Raw genomic sequence first — 20,569 nt, 5'->3', positions numbered from 1 at the left:
GTCTGTTTCTCCCACTCCTTCTCCCTCTGCCCCCGCTCCTGTGCTCTCTCTCTGTCTCTCACTCTCTCAAATAAATAAATAAAATCTTAAAAAAAATAAAAATAGAAAATCTTACCTTAGGAAGTATATCAAATATTTAAAGTTTTTGGCTTATCCATTTTTTTTTAAGATTTTATTTATTTATTTCACAGAGAGAGACACAGTGAGAGAGGGAACACAAGCAGGGGGAGCGGGAGAGGGAGAAGCAGGCCTCCCGCCGAGCAGGGAGCCCAATGCGGGGCTCGATCCCAGGACTCTGGGGTCATGACCTGAGCCAAAGGCAGACGCTTAACGACTGAGCCACCCAGGCGCCCCTCCATTTTTTTTCTTAGCATTTCCTTAGATATGTCTAAACTCTTTGAATATAGTTTCAAAATTCTGTTTTATTCTGAGGAGGAAAAACCTTGAAGTCCAGCCTTATCTAACTATGAATTTAGCTTTCTTTCATGCCCCAGGCAGATATTTGTAATACATACTTATTTTCACAAAAGGAGCTTTGAGTTGTCTATCTATCTGTGGTCAAATTTTCTTTGTTCCTATGTTATCTCAAAGTTAGGGAGTGAAGCAGGATTTGAATCCTATAAATGCTACTTTCCTCTCACTTGCCAGTATTTTTTTTTTTTAAAGATTTTATTTATTTCCTTGATAGAGAGAGAGCACAAGTGGTGGGGGGGCGGTGGGAGAGGGAGAAGCAGACTCCCTGCTGAGCAGGGAGCCAGACACGGGGCTCGATCCCAGGATCCTGGGATCATGACCTGAGCTGAAGGCAGATGCTTAACCATCTGAGTTACCCAGGCGCCCCTCATTTGCTAGTTTTTATTTTTGGTGCTTTTTCCATTAGCTTTCTTATCCTCTAACCTTAAATATTAATAGCACAAAAAATAGTCAAATTAAGTGAATACTGGAAATCTTTTTCTTTCATACTTCTTATAAAATGAAAGGGGTGGAAGTAATCTTAGAGAACACCTAATGTCTACAAATTACAAAAAAGTTATTTTTATTAGTTATTTCTTAGACTGTAAATAAATCAAAATGGTTTTTGGGGTCTTATCTAGTACATTTTTTATTTAGAAATTTAGTATATTTTGCTTTACTTTTTGTCTTTACCATGAAGTAAGCTAGACATCATCTCTGTCAGGATTTTACTTTCAGGTCTTACAAAGGTGATTCTTGAGAACAGTTTGGTTTAAAATAACTTTAGTGTTTGAATGTTGATTTTTTTTTTTTAAACAGATTAGAAAATGCCTTTTATGAACATGCACAGACTTATTACTACACTGAGATCAGAAGAGTGAAATCTCATAAAGAATTTTTGAATAAAACAACACACCAGGTAAATTATTTTTCCTAAAGAAGGAAATAATGGAAGCATTCTAAGAGCAGATTATTATCATTGGTTATTTTCAAAGAGATTATTAAATATCTGTAATGCTTTGATGTTTTTAATTGGCTTCTGTGCTTTTGAAGTTTTTTTTTTTTAGCTTTTTAAAAACTAGTTTGTTTCTCTACTTTTTGCCCTTAAAGTTCTTATAGATTTTTTAGCTTCCTTAACAATGCTTGTTGGAATAATTCTTGGTCTTTAATTTTGAGTATTTTCCTTCGTACTTTGATGTCTCCTCTTAATGTTATCCTAATTTTTACATTTTAAGAGAATGTGTGTAATAATGATAACTTTTTTCTATTCTTTTTTTCAGCTTTTATTTGTTAGACATCAGTTCAAAATAGCTTTCTTCAGTGAATTGAAACAAGATACACAAAATGCTCTGAAGTAAGTTTTTAGCAGTTGTCAAACTAAATTTTTCTTACCTTTGTGTTAACAGTAACATATTAAAGGCAACTTCTGAATCTCAACCAAACTTTAATTTTAAAATGCTTATGTTGGTTAGACTCAGTCAGGTATGTAATATTTAATTTGTTTAGAGATGAATGGAATATAATATTTTTGAGATTTAAAAAAATTTTTCATTTTATTATCAGAAGTAAATTTCATAGTCATTAAGTTTTCTGGTTTAATTTAATTAAATTTCATGATCTAAAGAAACATATTAAAATTCTTCTCATCCTGTTGACTATTTGTGTATTCAGTGAAATTTTCGTATTGACTGATTTCCACAGTTAAGTGTATATTAAACATTATCTTGTCTAATGGTATGAATTTCTTAATCTGCATAGAGCATTTATTTAATTCAATTATGATTTTATTTTTAATTAAAAAAATTTGTTTAAGTTTATAATAGCGCTCAGCCTCATTTTTACTACGAAGGCTCTGCTTAGAAGCTTTGAAGAGTAGTTATATGTGTGTTGGCAGTGGTCACGCATTTTATTCCTTTGCTTTTACTTATGAGCATAATTTAATTAAACATTTTTTTCTAGCTTTCACTCAATTTTTTGAAGATTGACAGTGGCAGTAAAAGATAGAGATAAAAAAACAGCGGTCTATCCTAAAACTGAAGAGAGGCTAAGCGTACAGGGCAGAAAAATAAGAAAAAAAATAAAAATAAATCTGTTGTTCAGAGGAATATTGCAGAAACGTCTCCTTTTTTGTTATCGTGGAGGTGGTGAACACCAGATTATGTTCTGTCAATCTCAGCGACTCCATATGATTATAACTGGCTTTAACGTAGTTCGTTCCTTACCCATGGTATTAGTTAAAAACCTTCACTTCTAGTTCTGCTCAAAAATAATTCTGGAAAGAAAAATTTTACCTGAGGAAGTTGGGAGCAAGGAGTTATCTTTGGAGGAGACTGAGATTTCCTCATTGCCTTCCCTCCTCAGGGTAGGCCTCCTTCTAGCAGGCTCTCCTTTCCCACCCCACTCCCCCATCTCCAGCCCATGCCGGAGATCAGCAGTGTCCTCTGAACTTGCAGGGATACTGGGCCTTAAAACCCGTTGACCTGTGCTCGGTCTTGATAGCACCTTCTTCGCTAATACAATTTCTGTTTGTTGGAGAAGCTCGTAATGGTGCTTTTAAAAAAGCTTTTTTTTTTAGACAGAATGCTAACTTTTTAACGTAATTCTGGACAATTGTCCACTTCCATTTTCAACTTATTTTCTGTCTGTTATCGGCAGATGTTAGCCAGAGAACAATGTACGTGTGATGGTTCTGTTCTCAGTGAAACGTCATTGATTCCTCCCACATACTATTAATCAATAGATCATTTCTCAGGAAATCAGAGATCGAAGTGTGTAAGTTACTCCTGAGCTGTTGAGTGCTGAGAAATGTTGACTAAATATTGTCTCTTATTTCTAATAATTTGTTCTGGGGAATCTTTTCTTAAAATTAATAATTAACCATGTTCCACATGTTTATATTAGGAATTATAGGACCGCCTATAATCTTGTACATGAATTGCGAGCCCATGAAACTAATATTCTGGAAATAAAGACTATGGCAGGATTCATAAACTACAAGGTAATGGTTCTACTTCAAATAAAGGAAACTCGTCTTTAAATATTAGATTATCTTTTTGAAATTGAAAACCAAAGTTAGTTACTTGCTCTGAAAAATATTTGATTAATTATGTTCTCCTCTTTTATATCCCTTATTTCAAATAGCACCCTGGTTCTTAGCAGCCTACTTGTAATGCTTCGTTTTGAGTTCATGGGTCTCAGAGTTCTCTCTTAGAGCAGTTTTACTTTTGTAAAACTCCTTTAAGAGGGTCTTCTGTTTTTAAGTGGGAGCAGAAGAGTGAGAAGAAAGCTACTTGTGTTACTGAATTTTATAAGATGCAACAAATCGGAACTATGTAGGCTTCCTTGGTTTAATGGCACCATCAAGCAAAATGTGTAGCTGATCACCTGAGAGGAAACTTTCATACCTGTTAGTTAAGCATTTGAAGATGGTACATGGTAGAAATAGATGCCCCCAGAAGGCAGGTGGGGCTTTTTGTTTTGCTTTTAATCTTTCCACACTCATCTTTTAAAGATGGCTGGCACTGGGATGGTGGCCTGAGGGCACATAGACACTGGGATTCACTGTGTAAACGTAAATAGGTTCAACGTCTGTAGAGAATATTTTTGTGATGACTGCACACATTTAGAGTGGGTGTTCCCTTTGATCTGGCAATTCCATTTCAGGAAATTTATCTGATATATGTGCCAAGACTTGCAAATCACATACGTACGGATATTTATTGCATCTTGTAATAGGAGAGGGTTGGAAACAACCCAGCAATAAGTGACTGGTTAATATAAAGTATAACCCCAGACAATGGAATATTCTACAACCATTAAGAATGAGACAGCTCTACTTACTGATATGGAATATTAGGTGAAAAAGTAAGGTACAAAACAGCATATTTAGTGTGATGCTCTTTGTTTAAAAAGTATAGTTGATCTATAAATGCACATACACTTGTCCGTGCATAGACTGTGTCATGGAACATGCTGGGAGCTGGTTGCCTCTGGAACAGGAAATTGGATGGCTGAGGGACAGGGATGGATGAGAGACTTAACTTTTCATGTATTCCTTGTACCTAAAATATAAAACTGGTGATAAGCATATGGATATAAATTTAGGCTTCGTTTCTTCTGTTTGTCCTTTTACTTACGTAGATACAGATGATTACTGTTTTGAGATAGCATTCCAGATAAAAAGTTTTCAAGAATGATATGGAGGCCACTATGCTGTAATGGTGGTACAGAAAATCTTTAGCTTTCTGCCAATTCTAAAACAACGTGAATCTGTCCTGGAGGAAGTAGTATTTTATTTTCGTCCATCCTTATGTTCTTCATTGGGTATAATTTTTTGTATTCTATTCTATACTTTGAATAAGCTTTTCTAAGGTATACAGTAGACTCAGTACAGATATGGATAAATTTATTTCCTTTATCCAGGGGATATAACTGCTGATTTTAGCATAGCCATTATAGTAGAGAAAATCCATCCTATTACCAAGAATTTAAGAGAGGAAGTGTCATAGTCTTTTTAAAGTTAGTCTCACATTTTACATATTTTTAAATGAATATGCCTTTTGACTCTCTTTTCTTCTTTATTTTGGGGATTTTACATTTTGCAGATCTGTAGGCTGTGTTTTCAGCACAACACCCCATTGGATGCAATTGCTCAGTTCCGAAAACACATTGACTTGTGTAAGAAAAAAATCGGAAGTGCAGAGTTGTCTTTTGAGCATGCTGCATGGATGTCTAAACAGTATGTTTTAAATTATACTTCTAGAATTTTTTTTCTTAAGTACTTGGGGTTTGGAGGAATGGAATTAGCATGGACTTTGGTTCTCAGTTGAGCTAAGCTTTTTGTCAGTAAGTAGGCTTTTAGAGATCTAGCTAGCATAGGGTGTGTTTCCAGCAATGCTAGATATTGATTCATAGAGTTCCTTAATGGAAATCACTTAATTCATGGTACCATCTCTTTTATTCAGCGTGTATTTACGGTACTGAGAATATAGCCAGGAATAAAACAAAATCCCTGCTGGCATGGTACTTGCTATTCAAGCCTGATGTTTAAAAATTCTAAAATGAAATTGTTTCCAGAAGCATGGATGTATTTGAGGGGTGGGGACTGTGTTGACATACACTTTGATGGTATATCTGTAACGCTTTGTCAGTACAGAAGAGTCGACTTCAATGCAGAAGTTATCTGTAACCCGTGATTAGTGTGTGTAGTATTTACCAAGAAACCCAACAATTTACAGTTCATCAGTAGCATTATTTTAACACAGTCTGCTGAGGTTATGTTTCCAGGATGAATAATTATTAGAAGTAAGCTTCTTTTTCTTTCCTTTTTCTTTTTCATCCTTTTTTTATTTCTTGATTTTTTTTTTTTTCTTTAAGATTCCAGGCCTTTGGAGATTTATTTGATGAAGCTATTAAGTTAGGGTTGACAGCTATTCAGACTCAGAATCCTGGTTTCTATTACCAGCAGGCAGCGTACTATGCCCAGGAGCGGAAGCAGCTTGCAAAAACCCTCTGTAGCCATGAAGTAAGTTACCGACTCCAGTATTATCTGGTGCTTAGGAAATGTATTAATCTTCTCTCAAAAGAAGATCAGACTAATTAATGTTCATAATTTTTTTCCAAGCCTTTGAATAGAATCAGTTTTTATCTTCTATATTTTCAGGAGTTACGGTTATTTTCAGTTTTAGCCTGAGTTACTGCATTTCCACCTGTGGATTAAGCAGAAGTTTTTCTGTGAAGAACTGACTTATGATTGGCAATAAGACAAGGGCAAATTACTTTAAAATAAAAGTCACAGTTTAGTCTGAGCCATGCTGTTACTCCTGTTGATCACTGCCATAGGAGTTTGAAGGACTTTGGAGGAATATGCTTTCTTTTGACCCATCAGAGAGGATAACTTCAGACTTCTTTTTCTTCCTGGGGTTTTCCTCTGTGGAAAATTCTTAAGAATCTGTTCGAGGCATAATGTTAATTGCAGTTTCTTAACTTGACATTTCATTTTGCCTTCCTCGTGGGTGATTATAGTTAGATACCAGTTTCTCCATAAGCACCTTTAAAATTTAAAGAACGTGGAATGTAGATGTATAAATACATTTACATTTGTACAGTTCTATCAGTTTATTTTCCTTTAAAATCTGCAGTTTTCTTCTCTGAAGACAGGTGAACATTATCAACAGTGCAACTTGAAAAACGGTTCCAAAAACAGTTTGCATGTTAGTACTTAAAATGTTGGATTTTTTTTCCCTTAAATCATGATATAACTACACTGTTTTCTACCACGTTACTTGTGTATGATTTATAACTTCATTGCATGTTTTGTATTTAAAAATTAAGCATATTAAAATTTGAGCACAGTATTTTAAAAAGTGATTAAAACTATGTTTTATAAGAATATAAGGAAATGGGATTAATAAATATCCTTAGTTGGAGTGTAAAATAATATTTCTGTCAAATAATAATTTGAGAAGCCTCAAAATCATGCATATCTTTGGACGCAGAATTCTGTTTTCGGGAAGTCTCAGGCAGATAAGAGATCCTAAGGGAGAAGTACTAAGATTTACTTATGAAGTTCTTGGGGCAGACTTATTAATTGTAAAGTAAAAAATAAATAACACGATGAACAACATAGGGAATTTGTTAAAATGTGGGACAGTAGGCAGCCATGACAAATAATGTTTCAGAAGAATATTTAATGATGTGAAATTTACAGAATATATTTAAATGAAAAAAGCAGGTTGAAAAATTATTCCGATTGGCAACAAATATTTGCATAGAAAATCTGGAAGCCTAATGTATACACTGTTAATAGTGGTAATAGATTTATAGGTGATTTAAATTTTTGTCCTTTTCCTTTTGGATGTTTTCTGTATTTCTCAACAATGTACTTGCATTATATTTTGGTTTCAGAGGGAAAAAATTATGAGAAAGAAAAATAAAGCAGTGTAAATTTAAAAATTCTGGTGCCAAAAATATCCCTCCCCAACCAATACCAGGACTTAATACACAAGTGATAAAGAAGGAAAATAGTGTCTTCTTTTTAAAACTCCTTATCACATTATTTTCATTTGCACAAAAAGCACTTACACATTTGGAATAAACATCAAACATAATTGTCAACATTTTTACTGGTTTATTATAGCAAAGATGAAAAGAAAATTAAGGCGTTAGTTACTATGAAATCATTTGTCAGAATCAGGTTGATTTATTCAATTTAATTTTTGTGAAACTGCCTAGGTATTAAATGGAACTTTTTTTCATGTTTGTGAAAATTTAATGTACGTTAAAATATTCACAACTTTGATATCTGGACATATGTTTAGTATGTGTATTTATGAAAATATTTTTATTCTGTCAAAATTTGAAGGTGAGTTGGTTTGTGATAGGTTCATAAACTCTTATTTAGGGCTATGTTTTATTTTACAGGCTTCTGTAACATACCCCAATCCTGATCCATTAGAAACACAAACAGGCGTTCTTGACTTTTATGGACAAAGATCATGGCGACAAGGAATACTAAGTAAATAATTTTTCCCTCCTCCCTTTTCTCTCCACCTCAGAAGGCACAGATTGCTATCACAGTTTTTCCATTGGCTACATAGGCTGTAACAAATTATGTTGAGGTAAAAATGTGTGTTTTTTAAACATCTTTTTATTTTTTAATTAATTAATTTTAATTTTTTTTTTTTTTTAAAGATTTTATTTATTTGACAGAGAGAGAGACAGCCAGAGAGGGAACACAAGCTGGGGGAGTGGGAGAGGGAGAAGCAGGCTTCCCGCGGAGCAGGGAGCCTGATGTGGGGCTCGATCCCAGGACCCCGGGATCATGACCTGAGCCGAAGGCAGGCACTTAACGGCTGAACCACCCAGGCACCACTAAACATCTTTTTAAAGATTCCTCACTTCTTTAGTTTTTAGGATGTTTTATTTGTATCACTACATCTTAGAATAACTTGTAATTAAACATGAGTGTGATTAAAACATTTGGACATCTCTTGTCTTAAATGACACAATTAACCAACCACTTTGGTCTATTTAAATATTTTAATTCTGGTTAACTTTGACAATTTATTATGTTAGATCTTTTTTTTTTTTTTTTTTTTAAAGATTTTATTTATTTATTTGAGAGAGAGAGAATGAGAGAAAGCACATGAGAGGGGGGAGGGTCAGAGGGAGAAGCAGACTCCCTGCCGAGCAGGGAGCCTGATGCGGGACTCGATCCAGGGACTCCAGGATCATGACCTGAGCCGAAGGCAGTCGCTTAACCAACTGAGCCACCCAGGCGCCCTATGTTAGATCTTTTAAAACAGTATTAACTTGTATCACCTTAGAAATTTCTCTACATCTTTTTTGGGTTTGATAAACACTTAATTTCAGCAATTTCTGTGACAGTCAAACCTTAATTGTTAAGAAATTATTTACTTTAATCTCCAGAAAGTGTATTCTATATTGAGAATGATGTTGGTATTATTCTTCAGGTGGTTGATGCCACTAGGCAAGAGAATGCTGAGTTCAATAATGTTCTCTTCAGAATAGAGATCACAGAGAAGTTGCCATGCCAATAAAACAGTCTCTTAGAATCTTTAAAATTCTAGAATGTTTAAGAATCTGAAATACATTATATTTAAGTAAAGGATTCAAGGAGTGTACACATCCAATGTTCATGTGAAGGATTTATGTTAAATGAGCTATCTAAAATGGGTTGCGTCTTATCTTACACAGGTTTTGATCTTTCTGATCCTGAAAAAGAGAAGGTGGGAATTCTTGCCATTCAGCTGAAGGAGAGAAGTGTTGTTCACTCTGTAAGTTTGTTGTTGTTTTTTTCCCCCAATAGAAACTATTTTTTGCAGTATTCAAGGAATACCTGAGATTATTTTTATTGGAATGTTTCACACTTTCTCTCATCTAACAGGAAATAATAATAACTCTTCTGAGCAATGCTGTTGCACAATTTAAGAAGTATAAATGTCCAAGAATGAAAAGTCATCTAAGTATGTATTCATAATATGCCACAGTTTCATGCAACTTTGAATAATTTAGAATTATGTACATAAGATCTTTTTCCCTTTACAGTGGTTCAAATGGGAGAGGAGTATTACTATGCAAAGGATTATACCAAAGCTTTGAAGTGAGTCCTGTTCCCCATTTATTTTTATAAGTAATCTGATTATCTTACAGCAAAATGAGAATAGAAATGTGTTTTGAAGGATTTATTATTTCCATACTTATTTCTATTTCTATGAAACTCCATTTCTGCGGTATTTTTTTCAAGTACTCTCTGCTGGTACAGTCGTTCTCAAAGTCTTAGGAAACCACGTTTAGCTAAACGTGAAATTACCTGTTAAACTATTTCAGTAAGTGTTTCTGACGTGTATATAAAATGAGTCAAGCATGTTATCTCCTCCAAGAAGTCTTCAGGGCCTTTCTTGTGAAGCTGTTTGAGCGTGTCTGATGACATCTTGCCTTCCGTCAGGTTGCTGGATTACGTGATGTGTGATTATCGGAGTGAAGGATGGTGGACCCTGCTCACGTCCATATTGACTACAGCTCTGAAGTGCTCCTACCTCATGGCCCAATTAAAAGATTACATTACTTACTCCCTAGAACTCCTTGGAAGAGGTAACTTGTTCTTTCAGTAAAATTCCGAATCTTTAAAATTATGTAGCATCTTTTAGCTTCTTAAAACTGAAAGAATAATTCTCGAGTCTTTGACCGTAATTTCACCCTGTGTAGATTGGTTTGCCAAGTGAAGGGACTCATACTTCCATGGAACTTACTATAGTCGAGGTGTCATGATAGTTGAGAAGAACAAAATTCTTTTTCCTTCCTTTTTTTTTTTTTTTAATATGTCATGAAATGATTTTTCCCATCAAGTTCAAATGCGAGTATCTAGAGCATTGGGGCTCACGTAGGAAGCTGTGTTGTTGTACGTTGTCTGGAATTGTGCTTAGCCGTCTTAGAAGAGGTATTTATTCTGTAGTACTTTAATACCTTCCGTGGGGGTAGTCGCTTTACTGGCCATCTTACAGTGACAGTTTTTTTCGTACTTCCTTCATGTTAGCTTCAACTCTGAAAGATGACCAGAAATCTCGGATCGAAAAGAACCTCATAAACGTTCTGATGGTAAGTCGGAGTTCTTTCTATAAAATGCACCCTGGGGATATCTAGACCTGCATCTGTGTATTTTTATTACTAGCTGAAGGAACTGTACTCTGTGTTGGTGCAGAATGAGAGTCCTGATCCGGAACCCGACTGTGATGTCTTAGCCGTGAAAACGGCTCAGAAGCTGTGGTCGGACCGAGTCTCCCTGGCCGGCAGCAATGTCTTCACGATAGGGGTGCAGGACTTCGTGCCATTCGGTGGGTAGCCAGCGCCTGTAGTGTTATTTCAGAGAAATCATCCTTTTTGCTACGAAATGAACAGACATGGAACCATAAATATAAAAGTCAAAGAAAGAATGTTCAAAATATGTCATCCTGCAGATGAAATTTTAGTTTTTTTTCTTTCTCCCCATTGACTTAGAAAGATTTTCAAAATTTTAAATCCTTAGCTTATGTATTAAAATTTACTTTGTTCGTTTGTAGTTTAAGTGTGATTTGAAATACATTTGAAAAGACTGTCTTTTAAAAAGCTTATTCTGTAATGCCTAGACAGGTATTTTGAAATAAGTTAAAAATAAAATGATTTTTTTCCCTTTAAACTCCTATGTTAGTTACGTTTCAGGAGAAACTGTGTTTTTAGAATTAAAGGTGGTTTTGAAGTTACACTTCTTGAAATTTGTTTTGTTTTTTTTTTTGAAAATGAGCTACATTTATGTGTGTTGAAATGCTTTAAGGGCAGAATTCAGTAAGACTATCCAGGGTAGATGTTTCCTTCCTGAAGAGTGAGTGTGGATCAGAGAATCATGGGTGTGTGTCTTGAGGATCCTGTAGTGTGTGACTCTCTTTGTTTCATTTCTAGTACAATGCAAAGCCAAGTTTCACGCCCCGAGTTTTCATGTTGATGTTCCTGTGCGGTTTGATATCTATCTGAAGGCTGACTGTCCACATCCCATTCGGTTTTCCAAGCTCTGTGTCAGCTTTAATAATCAGGTAACAGTACCTCTTATTGTGTTTTTACCATGTGTGTATCTTACTGTAGCTTGCATTAAATTAGATGAAATGAACTTAGTGAATTCTAGGTCTTAATGGTTGCATAGTAACAAATGGACTTCAGTAAAGTCTATTTGAAAATAAGTGGATCAACTTCTGTACTAGCCATTCAAGTTTTACACTTTTCCCTCTCTGTTTTGTTTTTATTCCATCCTATGAAATGTAGGAACTTTTATTTTTTGTAATATATGACTTGAATTTCAAATGAGGTCTATCAAATATAATCTAATTTTCAGAATCATTTGTTTTACATTCTAACACTGGTATTAGTTTTTTTATGATAAAACTGTTAAATATTTGATGTTAAAGAAATTGAAGTGGAATAGATGGATATAAAATGAAAAGTGTGTGCCCTCCGATTTCATTACCTGGAAGTCATCACTATTAACTTCCTGAGCAGTAGAGACATTTTCTGTGTATGCACATAGAAGCAGCTTTTTCTTTCTGCAGAACTGGGATTATATACATCTGTACATTTCTTTAATGTATTAGAGTGTTGTCAAGTACTTGATTACATTCCAGATATTTCAGTTACAAGCTTATTTCAGGGATAATTATCTTCTGGTCACCCAGAAAGTATATTGAGTCGTTAACCAGCAAGCATTTAACCAGCAAGTATTCTTAGCATCGTGGTGAACCTCAAAGCATTTAGCATATGTCAGCCCCATTGAAATGGAAGCATTCTGGGGGCAGGGACCAGGACTGACCCACAAATTGCCCTAGTAGGTAGTGAGGACTAAGTTATATGATAGCTAGAAATACAGTTATAGTAGACATGCCAAAGAAAAGGGAGGAGGTTTCCAGGATAAAGAGGAAATGAAGATACTATAAAGCGATGAAAAAGGAGGAACATGTTTGGCAAGAGGAAATGCCCAACAGAAGCAGAAGTGTACATTCTGGGTTTGTGGGCAGCGGGGACCCCAGCCTCCCAAGAGCAGAGGGGCTGTGAGCCGGGCCAGGGGGACATGAGGCTGCGTGGCTTGAAGGAGCTTGAAGAGTTCAGCAGGGATCGGCTAGTAGGAGAAGTATTTGAAGATTTATTTATCCATTCATTTATTCATGTTCTATTTATTGGATGGTGGTAAAGAAAGAGCTTTACTTATCTTAATTGTTTTTTTCGGTTTTTTTTTTTTTTGACTCTTCACAACTGAGAAATAACCCTGGAATAGGATCGGTTCAATGAACCAGGGTCACCTGAAGATCAGTGTGTTTTATTCAACTTTGAACCATTACCCGATGATTCCTTCTGATTAGTTTGAAAGTTTTAAAGCAAGAGCATGATATTTAGAATTTAAGAAACTTTATTCCAGTGATGAAATAGAGTGAAAGAAATGCTCTTATGGAAACCAACCAGAGCCTCTTCATATGAACCCAAGTACTAAAGTGTGAGGATTTGCATTAGGATGGTAGTGGTGGCAATGGAAAGAAAGGGCTACAAGAGGCATTTACAAATAGAGAAGTCTGGATTGCTGAGTGTTGGTTGTAGAAGATAAAGAAGGGGGATAGGATGAATAAAGGACCGCCCTCCCTCCCCCCACCAATAACTACTTGTTTATTTTATAGTGTACCTACAACATGATGATTTGAAACATACATATATTGCAAAATGGTGATCACAGTAAGGTTCCTTAATATCCATCACCTCACATAATTACCTTTTTTTTGTGGTGGGAACATGTAGGATCTACTCTCTTAGCAACTTTTGAGTATATAATACAGTTTGATTAATTATAGTTGCATGCTGCACATTAGATCCCCAGAGCCTTTTTGTCTCATAACTGCAAGTTTGTGCCCTTGGCTCAGCATCTCCCATTTTCCCCACCCCTTGGCATCCACCATTTTACTGTTTCTATGGGTTATAGATTCCACATGTAAGTGAGATCACTCAGTAGTATGACAGGGGATTTTGTACGTGATGTTACTTCTTCTTGGATTGGTCGTCCCTCTTCTTACAATTCCTTCTCATGTTTTATGCCCTTAAAAGCCTCACTTCCTCAGGGACACCTTCCCTGCCTACCTCATCGATTTTCTTAGCCATAACCCACCATAGTACTTATCACAGCTGTGCTTTCACTTTTGTCTCTATGGTTTTTTGGTAAATTATTTTCTTTATTAAAATATAAGCTCTCCTAGGACAGATAATTTTTTTTTGCTCAACTATGAAATTTTTTTTGGAAATATTTTAAATCTGGAATTAGAGGATAAATAGATTCTTTTTTTACTTTTCTTATATCCTACTATCCCATTTCTTTCTCCCCTCTTTTCTTAACAACTTCTATAATTAAAAACTAATTTAAAATGTTAATATAAAATGTAAAGCAATTAGTTTTTAAAGTTAGATTATATTCTGCATATGTGTTATTTGAAATCCAAGATACAAATCATAAGAAAAAAAGTAGTACTTAGGTTTCAGAAGCATGGAATAGAAATGAAAATTAGAGGGAAAGTATTAAACTTAACTAGTAAGAATTTTCTGTGAAGATAATTCATTTGCTAGGATAGAAGGTGGCTCTTGGAAAGTCCTTGAATGGATGAGAATGGTGATTGCCTAGATGTACACAGGAAGGATGTCTCCCTTTATTCATCTGTAAGGAATGTGCCCTTCTGGGACGGTAGATGTACATCCAGTTTGGGACATGCTCAATTTGAGTGGTAGTGGAATTCTCCTCTAGACAGTTGTGGATATGAACTTTCAGCCCAGGAAATAGGACAGAATTAGTTTTTAATGTGGGAAATATTAGCATAGAGGTGCGGAATATATAGAAATGAATAAACTTTGCAATGAAATGAACATAAAGGGAAAACAACTGAAAGCCAAGGAATGAAGCCCGTGGAGCCTCTGAATTAAGGGGACAAGAAGAAGAAAAAAAGATCTTTGAGGGAAAAACAGGAAGTAGTCAGGAAGGATGATATTTTAGGGTCACAGAAGCCAAGTAAAAAGAAAGCCCTTTAAGAAAAGGGGATGATAGACAGTAGCGTCCAATGAAACAAAGAGTAAATCTTTGTTTCTCCCCAGGAAAGGGATGTGTAAATGTTTGCAGAAATCAGCTTGTACACGGTGAACTGTCTTTACCTTGTGGTAGCTCGGAGCGGATGAGCTTCCATTGGGCATAAGGTACTTCTCATTAATCACCCTTCATGAGGCTTTAGTTTTTAAGCAGTTAAACTTACCTCACTCCAAATCATTTGGTGTTCAGTGTCAGCAAAGCATACGACATTTGATGTTTATAAACTGTGACCCTTGCTCTGACCTCTTTTACAGGAGTATAACCAGTTCTGTGTAATCGAAGAAGCAACCAAAGCAAGTGAAGTTTTAGAAAATTTGACTCAGGGAAAGATGTGCTTAGTTCCTGGTAAAACAAGGAAGTTTTTATTTAAATTTGTTGCAAAAACTGAAGACGTGGGAAAGAAAATTGAGGTTAGTTATGAAATTTGTTTAAAACATACTTTAAGTGACAAAAGTATATGTGTATGTCAGAAAAAATTTCAAATAGTACACAAGTTTGTTGAGTAAAAAATGAACATCGTCCACTTGGACTTCCCAAGGGCAGTCATTCATGGTTTGGTGGGTTTTCTTTTATTGAGACTAATCTATACATAATATTCTATCGTTGATTTTTTTCACTTACCAGTGGATATTAGGCATCATTTCCTGTTAGTGCATAAGACCAACCTCATTTTTGATGGCTACATAATCAGTTAAAGACTTCTAAACAAAATATATATATTAAGTACTGTAGCAATTATATTTTGTATAATATGACATAATTCAGGCTAGAGAGCTATATCATTTTGATGTTTAAACATTTCTGATTGCATTTTTTTAAAGAAAAAAATGAAGACATATATATTTTAAAGGATTCATTTAATATTCATAATTAAAATCCCTTTTAGAAATATATGATGAAAATATTATTTTTATTGAGCATAAACTCTGAACCAAACTACATGGGTTTAAATTCCGCCTCTCCAGCTTACTAGCGTGTGCCCCTGGCCAGTTACTTGACCTCTTTGTATCTCAGTTTACTCATCTGTGAAGTGGGGATAATAATGGTACCTACCTCTTAGTGTTTCGTGAGGATTAAATCAGTTAGTTGATGTAAATTGCTTGGAATAGTGATTAATACATAGTAAGCTTTCATTAAGTGCTTGTTTTCTATGGCTTGAAAACCATGGTGATATTTGGCTGATCTAAACTTAGGACCATTTCTAAGATAGAAACTGAAGACTGTACTACCAGTATTCCCATAACACTTTCTGTGAACCTGTCCATTTTATTATTAACCAAAATCCAGAGTTTTTTGCTTATTCACTAAAAAAAAAAATTCTTTATGATTTTGACTAAATCCCTAATTACATATTTTATTTTTGCAAGGTACCTAAGGAAGCTTACCAGATGGAAATCATAATTAATAACACTATTTTGAGTACATTTGTTAATGGATTTAGTTGAAAGGGACATTTATTCAGTTAATAATATTATAGATGTCTTCGGGAGAAGTATGTTTGGAATTAGGAATTAGGTTATGAGTATGCTAATGGTCATCAAACCATTGATGTATTTCACTCAGCAACCACTAACTGAGCATCTGTTATGTCAGGTTCTTATCTCCGTTTAAAGGTGAACCTAGTCAGTGTCACAGCTAATAGATGACCAGGACAACTGTCCCAGCAGGTGTTCTGACCTCATCACCCTGTGGGTCTCTAGAGGAACTCGACAGACCAGCAGTCACTATGTCATTTGTCGTGAGGGGATGGTGGCAAGTATGAGGTGGCATTTCTGACAGCCCTCCATCTTTCAGATTACTTCGGTAGATCTGGTTCTGGGCCACGAGACAGGAAGATGTGTGGTTTTAAATTGGCAAGGAGGAGGAGGGGACGCCGCTTCCTCCCAAGAAGCCTTGCAGGCCTCGCGTTCTTTCAAAAGACGGCCTAAGCTCCCTGACAATGAACTTCACTGGGACAGCATAGTCATTCAGGCAAGCACAATGTACGTCCACCTCGCTAGGCAGATCGTGGAAGGCCACCTTGTTTCTTCTAAATACTTTGAATAACTTGTTTTCTTAAGAATCGGTTACTTGGCTAAGGTTTTTTTTTTCCCCCAAAGGATCATCTCCAGAGTTCCAAACATTTCTGTGCATCTGCGACATGACCCTCCTGCCCTGACCAATGAAATGTATTGTTTGGTTGTGACCATTGAGTCCCACGAGAAGACCCGAATCAGAGACGTGAAGCTCACCGCTGGTTTAAAACCCGGTAAACATTCCTTTTTAAAAACTGGTCAGTGTTCATTCAACATAAAATAAATATCAGTGGTGTCAACTACAGGAAGTGTATTTAAAATATAGTTATGAAGTAGTTATGAAATGGTCTGTGCAGTATGAATTATTAGGATAAAGTTTGAATTCTCTGTATTTAAAACACCGATATTAACACTTTTAGGACAGGATGCCAATTTAACTCAGAAAACGCACGTGTCTCTTCATGGAACAGAACTGTGTGATGAATCCTACCCGGCTTTACTCACTGACATTCCTGTGGGAGACTTACATCCGGGGGAACAGGTGAACCTTGGTCAACTACGATGGGAGAGGAAATCAACTAGATTGCAGTTTTAAATATGTAGTGAGTCTTAAATAGTTCTAGAGCATTTTAACAGCATATCCTGAGACTAAAAATGGGATTTAACTAATGCACATTTTATACACATTTTACATATTTAAATGTGTAAAATGTTGTAAGCAGTTTTTATACGAGTGATTTTAGAGCAAATGATCCTAATATGGAGAACTAGTTGCCTTGATAAAATACCTAAATAACATTAAGTGTGTAACTTAGTGGAATAACCCCTCAGGCAGCTTTTATTTCCGAACTAAACACAAACAATCTTGGGAAGTTGCCAGTGATAGTAAGAACAGGTGGAATAGTAATGATCCCACTCTTATACTGAGGCAGGAACAGCCTGTAAAAAGTGTTCAAGAATTTAGTCAGTTGGTACAATAAACTTTTAAAAGGTGGGGAACATTATCCTAGAGTATGTGTCAGGAGGAAATCTCTGAATTATTAAAGTACTTTTATTTTGTTACAGCTGGAAAAAATGTTATACGTTCGCTGTGGAACAGTGGGTTCAAGAATGTTTCTCGTGTATGTTTCTTACCTGATCAATACAACTATTGAAGACAAAGAAATTGTTTGCAAGTGTCACAAGGTAGAATTTTTCATAGCTACTTCAGCAAGGATCCTGGGTGGAGTGTTCCCTATTTTGTGTTTCTTAGTTTACCTGTAACAAGATGAGCAGCTTAGGTGCTTGTAATCTATAACAATTTTTTTTTAATTTACAAATTTTAATTAAACATTTCTTGTTTTTTTTCAATCATTTATAACTATTATAAATGATATACTATGGCTGTCATTGCTCAAACTTCAGAAAATTGGCCTCCATGGCTTTTTGTATGGTCAGGGGATTTGGGATCTTTTGCAAAAAGTTTAAGACTCTAAACCTATGTGTTTCCTTATAAAATCACACATTGGACAAAATCTGTAAGTTATACACTGAAGATTTTGGAGGATGGGAGGTCTCCCTTTATGAAATCTTTGTTCTGTTAGAAAGGACTATGGAAATTGTTGCTGCTAAGTGCAGACAGAGGGTAGAAATAAGGCCAGCGTGGTCATAGTTGGCCACTTGGAGGCCACTGCTGTCACCTCGTTGGTGTATTTTCTGTTGGTCTCTTCTCTATTTACAGCGGTTTGGGGGAGCCATGTTTTTATTTAGATTTAACCATATTGTCTGTAATTGCTTGTATCTTCTTTTAGTAATGGAAAATCACGATATCTACTGTCTTGTTAGTTTTACCTGTGTTGTTTTGGCCTGTTCTCAGGAAGTGGGCCCTCAGCCAGCAGAGGAGAAGGCTAGTCAGTTTGGCCATTTGTAGGAAGGTTATAGCGCAGATTCTGGGCCATCGGCTGTTTCGTGAGTCAGTGAGAGGCAACCCCATCCTAAGAGAGTTAGAAGTATGTCCCAAGTGGAAGGAGGGAATGCATTGAATATATCAAAGACTTCACCTAGCCCAATGGACTGGAATGAATCCTGGGGGGCGGAGGAGGAGGTGAGAGTTCCAGTCTCAGCGTGGCCTCCTAACCTGGTGCTCAGGCTAGCCACGGAAACCTCTGGCCTCCATTTCCTCATCTCCAAAACAAGAACAGTACTGTTCTGTGCAGCTTTAGAGTCCTCAGCCTTGGGTGTCATTTCTACTTCGGATAATGACGCTTCTAGTAGACTTGGAACATACCTTTTTAAAATAATTGTCTGCTCTGTAGTAATGATCCCGGAATCACACTACAGTGGTGTGCAGTGCTCTCTTCTCCTCAGGACGTGATATTACTGAGGTGCATGCCGCTTGTTCTTAATCCCCTTCCCCTATTTCTGTCATCCCCTCACCGCCCTCCCTTCTGGTAACCATCAGTATGTTCTCTATAGTTAAGAGTCTTTTGGTTTGTCTCTTCCTTTCTTCATTTGTTTTGTTTCTTAAATTCCACACATGAGTGAAATCATATGGTATTTGTCTTTCTCTGACTGACTTATTTCACCTAGCATCACACTCTCGCTCCATCCGTGTCATTGCAAATGGCAAGATTTCGTGCTTTTTGATGGCTTAATAGTATGCCACCGTGTGGGTGTAGGTGTACCTCTCATCTTTTTTATCCATTCATCTGTTGACGGACATTTGGTTTGCTTCCACAGTTCGGCTATTGTAAGTAATGCAGTAAACATAGGGATGCATATACCCTTTTGAATTCGTGTTTTCATATTCTTTGGGTACATACTCAGTAGTGGAATTACTGGATCGCCTGGTAATTCAATTGTTAATTTTTTGAGGAACCTCCATACTGTTGTCCACAGAAAATGTCATCCGCCCATTTTTTAAATTGGATTATTTGATTTTTTTTTTTTTGGTGTTGGGTTGTATAAGTACTTTATATATTTTGGATACTAACCCTTTATTGGATATGTCATTTGCAGACATTTTCTCCTATTCAGTAGGTTGTCTTTTAGTTTTTTAAAGAAGCTATTTATTCTTCTATCAGCCAGTCCATTCCCAAGATAAGCTTTTAAGGGACACTAATTCTGAGGGACAGAAATAGATGTTACACAAAAGAATGAATTGGTCAAATATGTTCGGTTAAAAGGTATTAAACAGATATTTGGACTTCAGGGTTTAGCACAGCATTGAATTTGCTAATGTGTGTTGAGAATTTCACAAAAGGCTGTGGTGGTTATCTTTCAAAATCATTTTACTAAGAAGGGCTTTTCTCATGGAATGTCTGTCTTACAGGTCCTAGTGTTACTTGCAAGACATTTTGGAAATTTAAATGTAATTTCTTTTCCCTTCATTGGATTAAATCTCATTTTTACCTGCATGTGTGTCTGCTTCGTAGGCCATGTGGAAATTTAAAGTAGGCCACATCGAAGCTACTCATTGAGTTGCTTCTTCATTTCCATATATCTTTTCGGTGGGGGAATATGAGGCCCTAGGCTTTAGATCATGGAACCCCTGCATCCGTTTTCAACCATCAATATCCTACTTACTACACGTTCTTAAAAAGTTAGCTTGGTGGTATTGAGAGGAAATATTTGAAGCATATAGTAATAATAAACATGGTTTAGGCATTCCATTGGTCCTGCATATGCATCGTCTCACTTCATTGTCAACAGCCCTGTAAGGATCGTGGAACTGAGACTCAGAGACCATGTCCCCTCCCCACGGTCACCTCACTGTGCCCAAAGTCCTCAGGGTTATAAGTATGTGTCCTCAAGGATTAAAACCCACATCTACCTGGCATTTGTACAGCCTTGAGTTTTTAATCAACATGACTTTTTTATTTTAAAGGGTTCTCACCAATGGGATGGGTGGTTTGGTTCCAAAGCCATAGTAACCCCATTGTTTAGTGAATAGACTCAGGGAGGAGAC

The 20,569-nt window shown here is 36.1% G+C and overlaps 1 protein-coding gene across 2 annotated transcripts in view; it reads left to right on the top strand.

Annotated features, from left to right (window-relative positions):
- TRAPPC11 (trafficking protein particle complex subunit 11) overlaps window positions 1–20,569 on the top strand; it is a 46,221-nt gene that overhangs the window by 9,305 nt on the left and 16,347 nt on the right. The window contains exons 6-23 of one of the 2 annotated variants that reach the window (XM_078069845.1): window positions 1,273–1,372; window positions 1,734–1,807; window positions 3,355–3,451; window positions 5,058–5,191; window positions 5,830–5,977; window positions 7,876–7,969; window positions 9,172–9,251; window positions 9,362–9,440; window positions 9,523–9,577; window positions 9,923–10,068; window positions 10,511–10,572; window positions 10,652–10,808; window positions 11,410–11,540; window positions 14,863–15,018; window positions 16,403–16,590; window positions 16,708–16,856; window positions 17,043–17,164; window positions 17,689–17,808. In XM_078069845.1, the coding sequence (XP_077925971.1) occupies window positions 1,273–1,372; window positions 1,734–1,807; window positions 3,355–3,451; window positions 5,058–5,191; window positions 5,830–5,977; window positions 7,876–7,969; window positions 9,172–9,251; window positions 9,362–9,440; window positions 9,523–9,577; window positions 9,923–10,068; window positions 10,511–10,572; window positions 10,652–10,808; window positions 11,410–11,540; window positions 14,863–15,018; window positions 16,403–16,590; window positions 16,708–16,856; window positions 17,043–17,164; window positions 17,689–17,808 (2,092 nt within the window). The remainder of the gene's footprint in view (window positions 1–1,272; window positions 1,373–1,733; window positions 1,808–3,354; window positions 3,452–5,057; window positions 5,192–5,829; window positions 5,978–7,875; window positions 7,970–9,171; window positions 9,252–9,361; window positions 9,441–9,522; window positions 9,578–9,922; window positions 10,069–10,510; window positions 10,573–10,651; window positions 10,809–11,409; window positions 11,541–14,862; window positions 15,019–16,402; window positions 16,591–16,707; window positions 16,857–17,042; window positions 17,165–17,688; window positions 17,809–20,569) is intronic. The other variant, XM_078069846.1, reaches the window with a different exon arrangement.

The sequence above is a fragment of the Halichoerus grypus genome, chromosome 3, assembly GCF_964656455.1.
Source record: "Halichoerus grypus chromosome 3, mHalGry1.hap1.1, whole genome shotgun sequence".
Lineage (NCBI taxonomy): Eukaryota > Metazoa > Chordata > Mammalia > Carnivora > Phocidae > Halichoerus > Halichoerus grypus.
This window is presented reverse-complemented; position numbering and strand designations above follow the sequence as displayed.